Source organism: Cherax quadricarinatus, chromosome 20 (assembly GCF_038502225.1).
Source record: "Cherax quadricarinatus isolate ZL_2023a chromosome 20, ASM3850222v1, whole genome shotgun sequence".
Lineage (NCBI taxonomy): Eukaryota > Metazoa > Arthropoda > Malacostraca > Decapoda > Parastacidae > Cherax > Cherax quadricarinatus.
Genome location: NC_091311.1, coordinates 13,735,029 through 13,752,347, shown reverse-complemented (window position 1 = coordinate 13,752,347; position 17,319 = coordinate 13,735,029). Strand labels below are relative to the sequence as shown.

The following is a 17,319-nucleotide window of genomic DNA, read 5'->3' as shown; positions in this document are numbered from 1 at the left end:
AGGACCATATCATCTGGCTAAAGACACAAGATGTCATCAACATATCTGAACGATTTAGCTCTAGTCTAGCTTTGAAAAATTTCATGTACAGATTGCTCAATAAAGGGGACAACGGGTTACCCCTCGCCATTCTCTGCTTTTATTTCCCCTAAAATTCAAACTTGCAGTCAACTACACGAAGCTTAATCAATCCAGTAATGGTATTTACATAAAAAGGCAAAGAGAACTCATCGAATTCTTCTTCCAAATATGATAGAAAGTCGGAAACAGTGACTTTCGTGAACATCTCAGTGACATTAAAATTAAGTACATATACAATTATTAGACATGTTGAAATTTTGCAATTTGTCTATGAGATCAACTTTGTTTTTTATGTGGGCTTCAGACATGTTGCCAAGCAAAGGAGTTAATATTTTTACTAACCATTTTGACAAGGCATATGATACCGATCGTACGGAACTAATTATAGGTCTGGCTGGAAAACCGGGCTTGTGGGGTTTTAATCAAACCGTACATGCAAGTGAGAGTCGCAGATCTTGCCAGTAACTGTTTAATTAATTCCTCACTACCTCTCAGTAAGGTTTTTATTAAATTTACTGTTAACCTTGTCCAAAGGGTTCTTGTTAAGGGGTACATAAGTATCCATGTCTTCTAATAATGTATTCATTTCTCAGCTTTAATATACCTTGTCCAATAACCATCACATTTGCTTTGTCAGCTTTCGTAAGATGAAGTTTAGGAACATTTTTTCATTTCATGGTAAGACTTAATAAATCTTTGAGGACAATTCGGTTCCACAGGTCTGAGCAAAGCTCAGAAATGAAGATCCTAGACTTCATCTTACGTAAGCTGACAAAGAAAATGCGATGGCTATTATGGACAAGGTAGATTATAATTGAAAAATTAACACATTATTATAAGAAAGGGTTTGCAATGGTTGCAGTGGTTGCAATGGTTGCAGTCTCTCCTATTTGGGACAAACTGGAAAATCATTGGAGATGAGAATGTCCCAGCATCATTATTTGATACATAGAGCACAGGAGTTGAACGCGATTTTCAACCATATTAGAGCTTGCAATAACCCAGCAAATTGGCGAGAAGCAAGAGTCATCTTCCTTTGTTCCTCTTCACATCTCTTTCACTCATCTGAGTCTTCAACTTCTAATTGTGACCCCTTGTTTCTGTGTTCCATCTCTGGAACATGTTGTCTCTGTCTACCTTGACAATTCCTCGCAGTATTTTGTATGTCGTTATCATGTCTCCCCTAACCCTCCTATCCTCCATTGTCGTCAGACTGATTTCCTTGTACCATTCGTCGCAGGACATCCCCCTTATCTCTGGGACTAGTTTTGTTGCAAACCTTTAAAGTTTCTCTAATTTCTTGATATACTTGACCAGGTGTGGCTTTCTAATTGGTGCTGCATACTCCAGTATTGGCCTGACGTACACGGTGTAAAGACACTTGAACCATCCCTTATTAAGGTATCGGAATGCTATTCTCAGGTTTGCCAGGCTCCCATATGCTGCAGCAGTTATCAAGAGATGTGCTCTGTATTCTACTCACCCCAAGATCTTTTTCCTTGAGTGAGGTTTGCAGTCTTTGGCCACCTAGCTTACACTCTGACTGCGGTGTTCTTTTCTCTTCCCCGATCTTCATGACTTTGCATTTGGCGGGGTTAAATTCACAGAGCCAGTTACTGGATCACGCGTCCAGCCTGTCCAGGTCTCTTTGCAGTCCTTCCTGATCCTCATCTGATTTAATTCTCCTCATTAACTTCACATCATCTGTGAACAGGGACACTTCTGAATTTATTCCTTCCTTCATGTCATTCACATATACTTGTCCTAGAACTGACCCCTGTGGAACCCCGCTCGTCACAGGCGCCCACTGTAATACCTCATTACGTACCATGAGTTGCTGTTGCTTCCCTGTCAGGTATTCTCTGATCCATTGCAGTGCCCTTCCTGTTACATGTGCCTAATCGTCTTGCTTGTCCACTAATATCTTGTGAGGAACTGTGTCGGAGGTCTTCTTGCAGTCCAAGAAAATGTAATCTACCCATCCCTCTCTTTTGTGTCTTACTTCCATTACCATGTCATAAGCCTCCAGTTGGTTTGTGACACAGGATTTGCCTTCCATGAATGCATGCTGGTTGTCGTTTATAAGCTTGTTTCCTTCTAGGTGCTCCACCACTCTCCTCCTGATAGTCTTCTTCTTGACTTTGCATACTATACACGTCAGTTACACTGGTCTACAGTTAGTGCATCGTTTCTGTCTCCTTTCTTAAAAATGGGGACTACTTTTGCCGTCTTTCAGTCCCCAGGTAGTTGCTCAGTTTCAATGGATGTGCTGAAAATTGTGGTTATTGGCACCTGCAGCGTCCCTGCTTCCTCTCTAAGAACCCATGGAGAGATGTCCGGTCCCACCGCCTTTGAGGTATCAAGGTCATTTAGTAGATTCTTCACCTCCTTCTCGGTTGTATGTATTTCATCCAACACTTGTTGGCATATCCCTCGTTGGTGTACCCATCTATTCTGTCTTTTCAGAGTCCTTTCTGTGTCCTCTGTAAATACTTCCTTGAATCTCATGTTGAGCTCCTCACATACTTCTTGGTCATTTCTTGTGAGCTCTCCACCTTCTTTCCTCATTTTGATTACCTGGGTCTTAACTGTTGTCTTCCTCCTAATGTGGCTATACAACTGATTCGGGTCAGACTTGACTTTCGATGCTATGTTGTTTTTGTACTGTCGCTGGACTTTCGTCCTTATCTGCGAATACTCGTTTCTGGCTCTTCGACTATTCTCTTGATTTTCCTGGGTCCTCTGTCTGCTGTACTTATTCCATTCTCTAGTGCTCTTAGTTTTTGCCTCCCTGCACCTTCGGGTAAACTAAGGGCTCGTTCTTGTCTTTCCATTATTTTTGTTGCCCTTGAGAACAAACTTTTCCTCTACCTCCTTGCATTTTGTTGCTATGTAGTCCATCATTTCGTTTACTGACTTTTCCTGCCAATTCTCATTCCCACTGAACCTCCTACAGGAAGGTCCTCATACCTGTGTATTCCCCCCTTGTGTAGTTTGGTTTTCCCATTCTACTCCTGTTACCCACTCCACATATAACTGTACTATGTATTCAAAGCTCAGAACAAACGTGATAACTACCTCCAAGGGGCCTGGTGGCCTGGTGGTAGTGGCCCGGTGGCCTGGTGGCTAAAGCTCCCGCTTCACACACGGAGGGCCCGGGTTCGATTCCCGGCGGGTGGAAACATTTCGACACGTTTCCTTACACCTGTTGTCCTGTTCACCTAGCAGTAAATAGGTACCTGGGCGTTAGTCGACTGGTGTGGGTCGCATCCTGGGGGACAAGATTAAGGACCCCAATGGAAATAAGTTAGACAGTCCTCGATGACGCACTGACTTTCTTGGGTTATCCTGGGTGGCTAACCCTCCGGGGTTAAAAATCCGAACGAAATCTTATCTTATCTTAATCTTAAGACCTAAATGTCCGAGCTACTCAGGGTGAACACGAAGTCCAGTCTTGCTGGTTCGTCCTCCCCTTTCTCTCTGGTAGGGTCCCGAACATGTTGATGCATGAGGTTTTTCAGTATCACATCCATCATCTTAGCTCTCCATGTATCGGACCCCCGTGTGGCTCCAGATTTTCCCAATCAGTCTCCTTATGGTTGAAATCGCCCATAACTAGTAACATTGCTCTACTCGTGTGAACTCTTGTGTATGTGTGTGTGTGTGTGTGTGTGTGTGTGTGTGTGTGTGTGTGTGCAAAGAAATGTCGTAGACAGCAGGATTCGGCCCCAATCATCAGCTCCAGCTAGCTGCAATCTGACTTTGCACCTTCCTTCTCTTGCAAAATCTTTTTCTTCTGTATGACCCTTTCGAGTTTACCGCTTAACTTGATTATAATAAAAAATAATTTTATAATAATAGATGTATGACCTACTTGTAAGTTTTAGTGCAGAATCGTTCCCCTGAAGCCGCTGGTGGATAAAGTCTCAATGATTCTGAAACAGAAATATGTAATTAACTTAAAATTATTAGTTGAAGCAATGAACTCTTCCCTTGTGATATCCACAAATGCGATTGTATTAAAACTGTTACAGTAATCGTCTACAGAACGTTAAAACTGAATGATATGTTTCAAATATGTGGCAGACTAGTTGCTTAGCTTCTCTACATCTTCAAGCAAAGATTAAAACCTTGTACATGTAAGACATTATGTTAATGATACTCTGTAACGTAGTTAAATTTCATTGAAGAGTACTAGTGCTGGACGGTGTACCACCAGTAAACCTGTAGTATACCTGGAGAGGGTTTCAGGGGTCAACGCCCCAGCGGCTCGGTCTGTGACCAGAACTCATGGTGGACCAGGGCTTGATCAACAAGGCTGGTAGTGTGCAAGAAAGGTATAAAATACCGACAATATGAAAGTTAAGACACATGTGCAACATCTGGATATCTTTATTGTAGACGTTTCGCCATCCAGTGGCTTTATCAAAACAGATTCTAGGACATAATAGGAAGACAGTAGAACTATATACAAAAGATGAGGTAATCAGTCCCTCGGCCTTGGAGTTAGTGTTCACAGCATCGTGGTGGAGGAGAATCTGGAGCAAAGGCAAGAAGACTGGCGTTTATATAGGCGTCAGTGGAAGGGACGGGCAGCAGACGAGGGCAGTCACTGGTAGGCGGGATTCCCCAGTGTTAGTAGGTCCTTCCCAAAGAGATGGGTTAGTTGCAGCAGCCGTGAAGAAGGTCTTGTAGATGTCCTCTGAACCAAGATTCCATGATGTTGCAGTGTCTGACAAGTTGTGCAAGAAAGGTATAAAATACCGACAATATGAAAGTTAAGACACATGTGCAACATGCTGGTAGTGCTGGCCGCACGCAACCCGACGTACGAACCACAGCCCGGCTGGTCAGGTACTGACTTAAAGTGCCTGTCCAGTGCCTGCTTGATGACAGCCAGAGGTCTATTGGTAATCCCCTTTATGTATGCTGGGAAATAGTTGAATAGTCTTGGGCCCCTAACACTTATTGTGTTGTCACTCAACCTGCTAGTGGCACCCTTGCTTTTCATTGGGGGGATGTTGCATCGTCGGCCGAGTGTTTTGCTCTCCTAGGGAGTGATTTTTGTGTGCAAGTTTGGCACTAATCCCTCTAGGATTTTCCAAATGTATATAATCATATATCTCTCCCGCCTGCGTTCTAGGGAGTATCTGCTGCTTACGAATAAATGTTACTTTAACAAGCAAATGAACAGACAATAATAATAATAATAATAATAATAATAATAATAATAATAATAATAATAATAATAATAATAATAATAATAAGAAGAAGAAGAAGAAGAAGAAGAAGAAGAAGAAGAAGAAGATCTTTATTTCTACAAATACATGTATAAAAAAAATACGGGTCTAGTTGATATCAATGACATACTAAAATGCCCCTTGTTATGCAGAGCATTTCAGGCAAATTAGGTTAATTTTGTCTTCAGAATGCGATTAACACCCAGGTACCTATTTTACTGCTAGGTGAACAGGAACAGCAGGTGCCTTAATTAAGGAAACATGCTCTAAAGTTTCCACTCGTACCTGGTATCGAACCACGGATCTCAGTGTGTAAGATAAGTGGCCTGGCAGTTGAGTAATCCTATAATATACAACCTCTTCAAGGAGGGCTCCTTGTTGTGGTGAAGAGGCTCTTGATCTGAGGAATTAGCCCTGTCGGTCTCCTTCCTCAGACCAAACCTAATTACCCCCCAATCCCCCCTTCCCTATCCCATCCTCTCCATCCTCCCCTTTTTCCTTTCCTCCTCCTCCTCCCCACCCCTCCCTTTTGCCCTTCCTCATTTTGGCCTTTGGGATTTCTCCCACAGGCACGCTAGTTCCTAGGTAGGGGAAAGGATACAGGGGTCCATCCCATTCCATTGAGGTTCTTGGCGGTGGCATAGTTTGCCATGGAATCTGGATCACCTGGGAATGTCCCGATCCCTCTCTGGTATCCCGGAGTGTAGCTTTGGGTGTCTTTCGGGCGATGGGTGTATCTCTGGAAGCCACCTTTCGGATTCCGAGGGTGGTGGCCGAAGGAGGTATGCTTTGTGGCAGATATCCGGCCGCCCTCTCTTTTGTCCACCGAGGTAGCTCGGCAGATGTGAGGTTGCTATCCTGGATTGCTGGTTTACTGGCATGAAGGGTAGGGTATCGCACGGGTTCCATGCTGCATCTGCGCTACTAGCAGTGCTGAGGTCCTCTTGGGTGCGGAGGGAGATTTCCAGCCCTTTTATTCCTCCTGGGAACTATTCCTCCCCGCTCCCCCCTTTTTTTATTCTTTTTTTATTTTTATTTTCTTTTCTTCTTTCTTTTTTTTTCTTAAAAACAAAAAGCAAAGGAGTAACCTAGCCATGGAGAACCCAATCCATGAACCCACTACCCCCGGGCCCCTTCTTGATACTGCACCCCATTCTGACCCTGCCTTGTTTTTAAAACACTCTTCAGACACTCCTGATGCCCCTGTACCTCTTGCTGGTGCTGTTTCCTCACCCGCTTCAGGTACTGGGGCTTCGACTGACTCCTTTGATTTGTCTGACCTCTGCTCTCCTTTGACTATGCTTCCGGCCTCTCCCTCTACGGTACGGCAATTTTCGAATCGCCAGCCCGTTTCACGATGGACCAACTCCGGTCCTACTCCTAAATGCCAACGTCAATCTCCTGATGATGTTCCTTTGTTACCTTCCCATTCTACTCAGAAAAGACCGACACGTCATGCACTCCCTCTCCACGCTCAGTTTCAGACCACACAATGGACTAAATTCTTTACTTTAAGACCGACTTCTTCTTCTGGTTATCTTTCTGACCATAGCATTGGCAAAGCGCTCCTGCGTCATGTTGGTAGAGATATTTCATTTCATGCTCTCAAGAGTGGTACATGCATCGTCACTGTCCAGAATGCTACCCAAGCTCATGATCTTTCTCTCCTTTCGCATATCAATACTACTCCTATCACTATTGAAAAACATCTTTCTCTCAATTCTTGTAGTGGTACTGTCATTCTGCCGCATACCATAGTCCAACAGAATTTCCAGTCATGTGGCAATGACATTCTTGAACAGCTGGAACTCCAGGATTTCCCAATCCTCAAAGTCGACACTTATGTCCGCCCTGCTCATGGGCAGAGACGCTACCCTTGCAATGTGGCTCGATTAACTTTCAACAGCCGAGAAATCCCATCCTCTGTTTATGTCACGGGACATAGGTTACAAGTTCGAAAGGTGATCCCTACACCACAACAGTGTAGAAATTGCAGGCGTTTTGGTCACCCAGCGAAATATTGCATATCTATAGCCGAATACCCAGTCTGTGGTGCCGACGACCATTCTAATACATCTTGCAGTCACCCTCCATCTTACCTTAATTGTAATGAAGCTCACCCTTCATACTCCCGCCGTTGCCAGGTCTACTTAAATGAGCGTGAAATCCGTTGCCTCAAAGAGGCAGAAGGTCTCCCTTATGCTATGGCAGTTACTCATTTCTGCCTCCAAGGAAGACTACCCCGTGTTTCTTATTCTCGTGTTTCAAAACATCCCTCCACTTCTGGGGCCCTATCTTCTGCAGCCTCCTCTGTTGTTACTCCTCCCATAGCCACTCCGGCATCTAATCCTTTTGCTGTCCATGGCTCTGACGTCCCAACTACAACTCAGTCTGTTCTCACATCCTTCCTCACAAGCCCCAGTATCGACAAGACCTCATACGACACCTTATACCAATCGCCCCTCTACTTCTCAGAAGTCCAAAAAATTCACATTGTTCAAATCTTCTTTGCCCCTTCCTTCCCTTCTTCCACCTCCACACTTTACCTTTCCAGTCTCTGTGCCTAGTTCTTCCCCTCTCTCTTCCTCCTCGTACTATGCCTTCCACCCCCGTCCCCTCCCAAGTTTCTCCCTCTTCTGCCACCTCCCAGGTTTCTGCCTCTTCTGCCCCCCCCACACTTCATCTCCAGTCCCCCTACACTCTTTCGTCCCCCTCTACTTTGGTACAGTCCATTACTGTCCCAATCTTTACTCACCCTCCTCCTTCTACCTCCAATATGGTCTCCCACACATCTTTGAATTCAGAAACACTTGAAGCCATTTCAGAATATATTGCAAAGACTAAACCTTCAATGGACACTGATTCACCTCCTGTTCCTTCTCTTCCCTCTCCTCCATCTTCACAACTCCATTCTTAGCAATGCTCCATTCCTTCGCTGCTTGGACGTCTTCCAATGCCACCACACGTTGACTTTTCTAACCCCTCTAGTCCATAGGTGCCCTTCCCTATGGATTCCTGGTATTTTCTTCATTGCCAATCATGGCCTATTTACAGTGGAATATCCGCGGCCTCAGGGGTAATCGTGGTGAGCTTCAGATGTTGCTTTCCAGGCTTTTCCCTGTTGGTGCTTGCTTACAAGAACCAAAATTACACTCAGCTGTTTTCCAACCTATCTCAGGCTATAATTCACTGTATTCTTCGGATCCTTTCTCAGATGGGACCTTTAATGAAAGTGCCCTTCTTCTACGCAATGATATTCCGTACAGTTAACTATTTGTCCATACCTTGCTGCATTACACTGCAGCCCGTATCCACTTGAATAAGTGGTTTACAATATGTTCTTTATATCTCTCTCCTTCTCGAGCATTTTCTATCCCAGATTTTGCCTTTCTAGTTTCATCCTTACCACCACCACTTCTGTTACTTGGTGATTTTAACGCACACCATTTCCTCTGGGGGGGGGTCTCATTGTGACTCACGTGGCATCCAGTTGGAGGATTTTCTCGTCTCTCACCCCCTCCATGTTTTAAATACGGGTACTCCCACCCATTTTGATCCTCGTACTCATACTCTCTCTTGCATCGATCTATCAGTCTGCTCTTCCTCCACTGCACTAGACTTCACCTGGTCTGTTCTACCGGACTTACATGACAGCGATCATTTTCCAATCATTCTTACTTCTCCTTCATATTCACCACCTTTCCATAGCCCTCGCTGGCAATTTGATCGGGCAAATTGGGATCTTTATTCGCAACTCACTGCTTTTAGTGAGGTTCCTTCTTCATCCTCCATTGATGAGCTCCTACACCTCTTCTCGATATCAGTTTATACCGCAGCTTCTCATTCTATACCCCAAACCTCAGGCAGGCATTCTCAGAAGTGCGTGCCTTGGTGATCTCCTGCTTGTGCTCGTGCAGTACATTTGAAATGCGCTGCATGGGGCAGGTACCGATACAATAGAACCAATGAGAGACTTCTTGATTTTAAGCAGAAGCGTGCGATCGCTCGCCGTGTCATCCATGATGCTAAACGCACTTGCTGGCGAGACTATGTTTCCACCATCACCTCTGCTTCCTCTATGAGTGCAGTCTGGAAAAAGTGAGGAAATTGAGTGGTAAATAGTCTCATGACCCGGCTCCTGTTCTACGGGTCGCCGGTAATGATGTAGCAAACCCACTTGACGTTGCCATTGAAACTGGCACTCATCTGGTCCGTATTTCCCGGGGGCTTCATCTATGCCCCTCGTTTCTTTCCTCAAAGTCTGCCAGAGAGTTAGTACCCTTTTACTTTTCTTCTCTCAGAGAAGAACAGTATAATGTGCCTTTTACACTTCAGGAACTAGAGGCAACACTCTTAGCTTGCCGATCATCGGCAGCTGGGCCTGACGACATTCATATTCGTATGTTACAACATTTACATCAGTCAGCCCTTGTAGTCCTCTTACACCTCTTCAATCTTATTTGGGCACAAGGAGTTCTTCCCCAGCTGTGGAAATCTGCCATTTTTCTCCCTTTCCGCAAGCCGGGTACTACAGGACATGATGCCTCCCACTATCGTCCCATCGCTCTTACTAGTGCAGTTTGCAAAGTGATGGAACGTCTGGTAAATCGACGTTTAATGTGGTATTTAGAGACACACAACAGTCTCTCTGCTAGTCAATATGGCTTTCGTAAGGGCCGTTCTACCATAGACCCCTTACTACACTTAGATACGTGTGTACGAATAATCACTCAGTTATTGCCATATTTTTTGACCTTGAGAAGGCATATGACACAACTTGGATGTATCATATTTTGGCCCAAGCCCACTCCTTGGGCCTCTGAGGCAATCTATCATCCTTCCTTAAGAACTTTTTAACTGAGAGACACTTCCGTGTTAGAGTCAATAATGTGCTTTCCCCGGACTTCGTCCAAGCTGAAGGTGTCCCTCAGGGATGTGATCTGAACACAACACTTTTTCTCCTTGCTATAAATGATTTGACCTCTGTTCTTCCACCCTATATTTGGTCATCACTCTATGTTGATGACTTCGCTATTGCTTGCGCAGGCACTGACTGTCATCTCATTGCAGTTTCTCTCCAGCATGCGGTCGACCGTGTTTCCACTTGGGCCACCACGCATGGGTTTAAATTTTCCAGTACCAAAACTCACCAAATTACTTTCACTAGATGCTCTGTTATCTCCAATCATCCTTTGTATCTCTATGGCTCCCGTATCCCTGAACGTGATACAGTCAGGTTTCTAGGCCTTCTCTTTGACCGTAGGTTATCCTGGAAACCTCACATTACCTCTCTGAAGGCAACTTGTCACAGCCGGCTAAACCTTCTTAAAACCCTTGCTCATCTTTCCTGGGGAGCTGATCGTCGAACTCTGCTTTGCCTACATTCAGCCCTCGTTTTATCGAAACTCGATTATGGTGACCAGATTTATTCAGCGGCCTCTCCTGCTACTCTCTCTAGCCTTAACCCCATTCATCACCAAGGATTACGTTTATGCCTTGGTGCTTTTCGCTCTTCCCCTGTTGAGAGCCTTTATGCAGAAGGGAATGTTCCATCCTTGTCTGATTGCCGTGATGCCCATTGCCTTCGCTACTATGTATGCTCTCACGATCTCCACAATCCTTCCATTTATAGAATGGTCACCGATATTAGTAGACATTCTTTATTTGTTCGCCGCCCCTGTTTGCTCCGTCCCTTTTCTCTTCGCCTACATTCGCTCTTGTCTTCCCTTCAATTACCACCTTTATATGTTCATGTAGCATCTCACTTTTCCCTACCCCCATGGGAAGTTCCAGGTGTTTGGGTCTGTTCTTTCTCACTCCCTTGCTAGAAAGCCCAACTGCCTATGGTGGCTTCCCGCTCTCTTTTTCTTGATCACTTCCACTCTCATTCTCATGCCATCACTGTGTACACAGATGGCTCTAAGTCTTCGGACAGCATCGGATTCGCAGCAGTTTTTCCGGACAGCATCATGTGGGGGCATTTACTATCTTCGGCTAGCATTTTTACTGCTGAATTGTATGCCTTTCTTGCAGTACTTATTCGTATCGCATCTATGCCTGTGTCATCATTCGTGGTAGTCTCAGACTCCCTTAGTGCTCTACAGGCTATACGAAAATTTGATACATCTCACCCCCTAGTTCTCCGTATCCAACTTTGGCTACGCCATATCTCTACCAAGCATAAAGATATTGTTTTTTGTTGGGTCCCTGGTAATGTCGACGTACAGGGCAATGAACAGGCAGACACTGCTGCACGGTCAGCAGTACATGACCTACCAATTTCCTATAGAGGTGTTCCATTTCTGGACTATTTTGCTGCAATAGCTACTCACCTTCACACACGTTGGCAACAACGTTGGTCAACTCTGCTCGGTAACAAACTTTATTCTATTAAACTGAGCATAGTTTACTGGCCGTCTTCTTGTCATCAGTGCCGAGGTTGGGAGACCACTCTCTCCCGCCTTCGCATTGGCCACACTCGTCTTACTCATGGGTATCTCATGGAGAGGCACCCTGTTCCTCTCTGTGAGCAGTGTTAAGTTCCAGTATCGATTAGCCACATTCTGTTAGACTGCTCTCTCTATCAACGAGCATGCAGAATTTACCTCCAACGTCGTCTTCGTTCTACTACTCTCTCTTTACCTTCCCTTCTTGCTGATGGACCCTCCTTTAATCCTGACTCTCTCATTGACTTCTTGACAACGACTGATTTACTCCGCAAACTCTGATGATGATACCTTTCACACTCCCCTCAGCCCTTTCTAGCTCAGTCTCTTGCTGCCCTTTACCCTTTCACCATCCACTGCCCCGCTTTTCTCTGTAACCTATTACTCATCCATCTCCCTTTTGCCACCTAATGCCCTCGCTTCCTTCCTGCCCTGCAGTGCTGTATAGCCCTTGTGACTTAGCGCTTCTTTTTGATTATAATAATAATATAATATACGAGTATCCAGATGCTGTAAAAAAATATTATCTCTGAATAATTTTCCAAATAGAACAAAATACCAGAGGTACTATATAGATGAATAATGATATTCACAAGACAATGTTTTGATTACAATTCTTTCATTGTAAAATTAATTTTCTAAGAAGCATAAATGAAAAATTGTCATAAGACATCTGTCATTAATTGTGAACAAGATGAAGCATAGTTAATATCGTCAACAGTCTGACAAGTATAAACAAAATTTTCTGTGGCAAGAGTCTTAATATAAAGGATGTTTCAAACACTGGACTCGATCGTGATATATACTGCACTGAAATTGGGTCAGTTGTTTTGAAACACCCTGTACTGTACTCACAATATCGTGATTTACTTGCAGTTAAGTTATTACGGTTTTGTGACTCATGATAGTGGTTGTGAGGTAACCTGAGCTAGAGCATGTCACAGTAATGCTGGTGTGAGATTCGTCTGTAGAAACCTGTACTATGGTTACAGTTAGTTTAATATCTTCATTATGCACCCCATACCCATCCTGTGGGTGGTAGTTGGAGGATTACAGAGGTACATATTGGGTCCACACACACACACACACACACACACACACACACACACACACACACACACACACACACAACATACACACACACATACACACACACACACACACACACACACACACACACATGCACATACACACACACACACACACACACACACACACACACACATACACACACACATACACACACACACGAGTTTACTACACGTGGGTCTGTGGGGTGCAGACGTAGGTAACAAGGCTCCGAGAACGTTAGCGTTGTAAGGGGTGCAATAACAGCTAGTGGTAATCAGTGGTAGTGGAACATCAGTGAACAATACCAGAGTGATAATTAAAGTTATTAGTTAAAAAAAGTGAGAGGAAAGCTGAAATCAAAATATTTCAAAGCACAAACCGTTGGGGGTCTGAGACGCTGTTGCCACATTGGCAGCGGTAGGCCTGAAAAAGTGACGTCACGACAAGTTGTGTGCCATTATATATATAAAGTGAAGTGTATATAATGTGAAGTGTATACTATCATCGGTGAAGAGTGAAATCGCATCAGGACGCGGGATGTATGAGAATATATGGTTATAAACATCACGGGTGAAGGATCTCCAAAATAGGGATTTAAGGCCTACGTACGACGACTTCATCATCAGCAGCTGGCAACTTGTCACTGCACCCATTGAGCGCAAGTTTCATTCGCCTATTTGTGGTTTGCATGTTGAAGGCCCTGGCTGGCCTTGCATACTGTTTGATACTGGTCACTCACTCCTGCAAGCTATTACCAGAATTAGAATAGAAATTACCTGGAGTTTACCTGGAGAGAGTTCCGGGGGTCAACGCCCCCGTGGCCCTGTCTGTGACCAGGCCTCCTGGTGGATCAGAGCCTGATCAACCAGGCTGTTGCTGCTGGCTGCACGCAAACCAACGTACGAGCCACAGCACAGCTGGTCAGGAACCGACTTTAGGTGCTTTTCCAGTGCCAGCTTGAAGACTGCCAGGGGTCTGTTGGTAATCCCCCTTATGTATGCTGGGAGGCAGTTGAACAGTCTCGGCCCCCTGACACTTATTGGATGGTCTCTTAACGTGCTAGTGACACCCCTGCTTTTCACTGGGGAGATGTTGCATCATCTGCCAAGTCTTTTGCTTTCGTAGTGAGTGATTTTCGTGTGCAAGTTCGGTACTAGTCCCTCTAGGATTTTCCAGGTGTATATAATCATGTATCTCTCCCGCCTGCGTTCCAGGGAATACAGGTTTAGGAACCTCAAGCGCTCCCAGTAATTGAGGTGTTTTATCTCCGTTATGCGTGCCGTGAAGGTTCTCTGTACATTTTCTAGGTCAGCAATTTCACCTGCCTTGAAAGGTACTGTTAGTGTGCAGCAATATTCCAGCCTAGATAGAACAAGTGACCTGAAGAGTGCCATCATGGGCTTGGCCTCCCTAGTTTTGAAGGTTCTCATTATCCATCCTGTCATTTTTCTAGCAGATGTGATTGATACAATGTTATGGTCCTTGAAGGTGAGATCCTCCGACATGATCACTCCCAGGTCTTTGACGTTGGTGTTTCGCTCTATTTTGTGGCCAGAATTTGTTTTGTACTCTGATGAAGATTTAATTTCCTCGTGTTTACCATATCTGAGTAATTGAAATTTCTCATCGTTGTGCTCCGAGTTTTCTCGTGTTTACACGGTCGCTCTTACGTGCTAGAACTTTAATTTGTGCCATCAATCCTATACGATACATCCCTCTAGCGCCTGGAACCAATCTTGGGCGGAAAACATTATATACTGAGTCAAAAAAGGAGAATTAGTGTGCACTACCTAGCAGAGTTTACTGCCAGAGGGGAATCATAGGCCTGTGTTCCGTGTGCAAAATAATAATAATAGAACTTTTCTTTGTCAGAGGAAAGAAAGTCTCCCTGATAACATTGTGTATACATAGTGTATAGTGTATACTACAGTGGCTCCCTAGTATATAGATGATAAAGGCTAAAGTGTCATTTGAAAACAGGTGAATTTGTAAATGAAGTGATAAGCCTATAGAGGCAGGTGCCAGAAGTCACCAGAAACTTACCACAGAGGTCAGCTGTTTTAATAATCTTCCTGGCCTGATAGTGTACTCGCATATAATCTAGTGATACCAGCGAATAGCAGAATACAGTGTTGTAGTAGCAACTAACCATTATTATAATGGTACTTAGTGGAGTGGAGTGACTTTCATTAGTTTCTTTTTTCTTGAAATACCAGACGTATACTGTGAATTTCATATAACCTGTAGTTACCAGCGGTCGCAATATACACAACGAGAAGCAATTATTACTACAGAAAAAGCGTCCTTCCTCCAAAATTTCCACCAGTCGACTATAGTGATAATATAGCATTTATTGTGGTGGAGACGAAAAAAAACTAGAAAAGCTAGATACAGCGATTGATAAACAAGGGTTGAGGCTCGACCGTTCGTCATTGTAGGAGCTGCCAGAAATACCGGTTCTTCAACACGCAAGTTATACTTTTGTATCAATCAAATCACATATTACTCGGGTAGATAATTTCAAGTAGATCCTTCATATGTTAGCCCAAATCACCGACCAGTATGTTTTAAATAAGTGACCCACTGATCAGATCAGATCGACTGGTCCGAACCCTCGACTGGTCCGAGCCCTTGATGGTCCGAACCCTTGACTGGTTACAAACGGATGGGGTTGTAGGCGCCCTTATCAAACACAAACAATAAATATAAATCAGGAACATACACGGTAAGCTGTCCAATATACAAGTACAGTTAGAAATAGAAATACAAATAGCTAGAGCTTCATTTAAGGAGGTTATTAATAGAGTATTCAAGAGGTTGCTAGTAGAATTACAGTAAATCAACCATTCAAATCATTATGAAGCTCTGTGTAGTCTGCAGTCAATCAAACAAACGGGCTTCCACATGGATAAATTGTCATTTTTGTGGAAATTGGTGTCACGCCCCTTTTGCAGATATCCAAGAACTAGCTACAAGCAGTATTAAAACAGGGAAGTGTTTTTGGGTATGCCCAAATGAGATAAATCTGTGGACTAAAATCACAAGTGTATTAAAAGAGGATAACATCAAAGCTGCTTTAATAGACAACCTGGAAGCTTTCTACAACAGATGGGAACATAAAAAGTCTGGGCTGAATGGTACTGCCCTTGATACTGGCCATGTAGTCAGAAACTGTAAAGCTGGAGGTGATGTCCTGGTAGTCAGTAAATGTGGGGCTGATAGTGCTGTCCTGGGAGACAGTAATGGTGAAGCTGGAGGTGCTGTCCTCGGAGACAGTAATGATAAAGCTGGAGGTGTTGTCATGGGAGACAGTAATGGTGAAGCTTGAGGTGCTGTCCTGGGAGACAGTAATGGTGAAGCTGGAGATTTTGTCCAGGTAGTCGGGAATTATACGCAGGAAGGAATACATATAAATGACCTCATAGGGGACAGGAGCCGTAGTGGGGAAACAAGTGTAGTCAAAGATAAGATAAAACCAATATTGCAAACTAGAAATACCACAGGAAATAGCAAACAAGAGGACCCCACTAGCAATAGTGAGGATATATTACCAAAAACAACTGGTGGGAGCTCCATTGTTGGTGCTAGGGAGGATAGGAATAAGACAGGGAAACATGCACCAACAGGGAATACAGTCACAGAAACCCAAGGCAAACAGAAACCAAGCCTGTGCACATACTATGCACTTGGTATCTGCAGACATGGGAAATCTGGAAAAACAGACGGGACGTGCAACTATGACCACCCTAGAATATGCCATGCCCATATGACAACAGGAAAATGCAAACTCCCTCCCTGTAAGCTTTTTCACCCTGAAATGTGTACCTCTTCAGTACAGGAAAGACTGTGCTATAACTTAAATTGCCAGGCACACCATCTAAAGGGGACAAAAAGATACAAAACATCCAGGCCAAGAGAAAACCTGGGTAGCCACAGCCACTCAAGAGGGAGAGGTTTTTTAGTGCCAGGAAGGAAAAAAAACTGGCAGGAAATGACAGAAATCGTACACCAAATCCAGTCATTCCTCGAGTGGAACCACAGTCGATGGCCTCCACTCCAAACCAACAGATACAGATGCTAATGCCGGAAAAAAATCACCCCCCCCCCAGTACCAACAATACCACCAGTCCGATGACATTCTTCTTTGCAAATATACAGGGTCTAAAGCCAGCAACAAACAACAAAATTCCTTTCATCCGTGGACTGCTTGCAGAGGCAAAGGCAATGTTCGCGGCTTTCACTGAGACCCACATAAAGGATCACTTGGACAACGAAAAATGGATCCCAGGTTACAACCTATACAAATGTGACAGAGTGAACAGGCAAAAAAGATGGGGGGGGGTTGGCCTGTACATTGCAGTGTCACTTGTTTGCACAGAACTGCTTAAGGCCTCAAATGATGTAGTGGAAGTTTTAGCAGTAAAGGTCGAGAACCAAAACCTAGTCATTGTGGTAGTCTACAAGCCTCCGGATGCAACACC

At 44.2% G+C, this 17,319-nt stretch overlaps 1 protein-coding gene across 2 annotated transcripts in view; it reads right to left on the bottom strand.

Annotated features, from left to right (window-relative positions):
• The window catches only part of LOC128703650 (cytochrome P450 3A21-like), a gene marked incomplete at its 5' end in the record, with an annotated part of 79,214 nt that overhangs the window by 16,622 nt on the left and 45,273 nt on the right, over nucleotides 1–17,319 (bottom strand). For both annotated transcript variants that reach the window (XM_070086885.1, XM_070086884.1), the window contains 1 exon segment: nucleotides 3,956–4,016. In XM_070086885.1, the coding sequence (XP_069942986.1) occupies nucleotides 3,956–4,016 (61 nt within the window).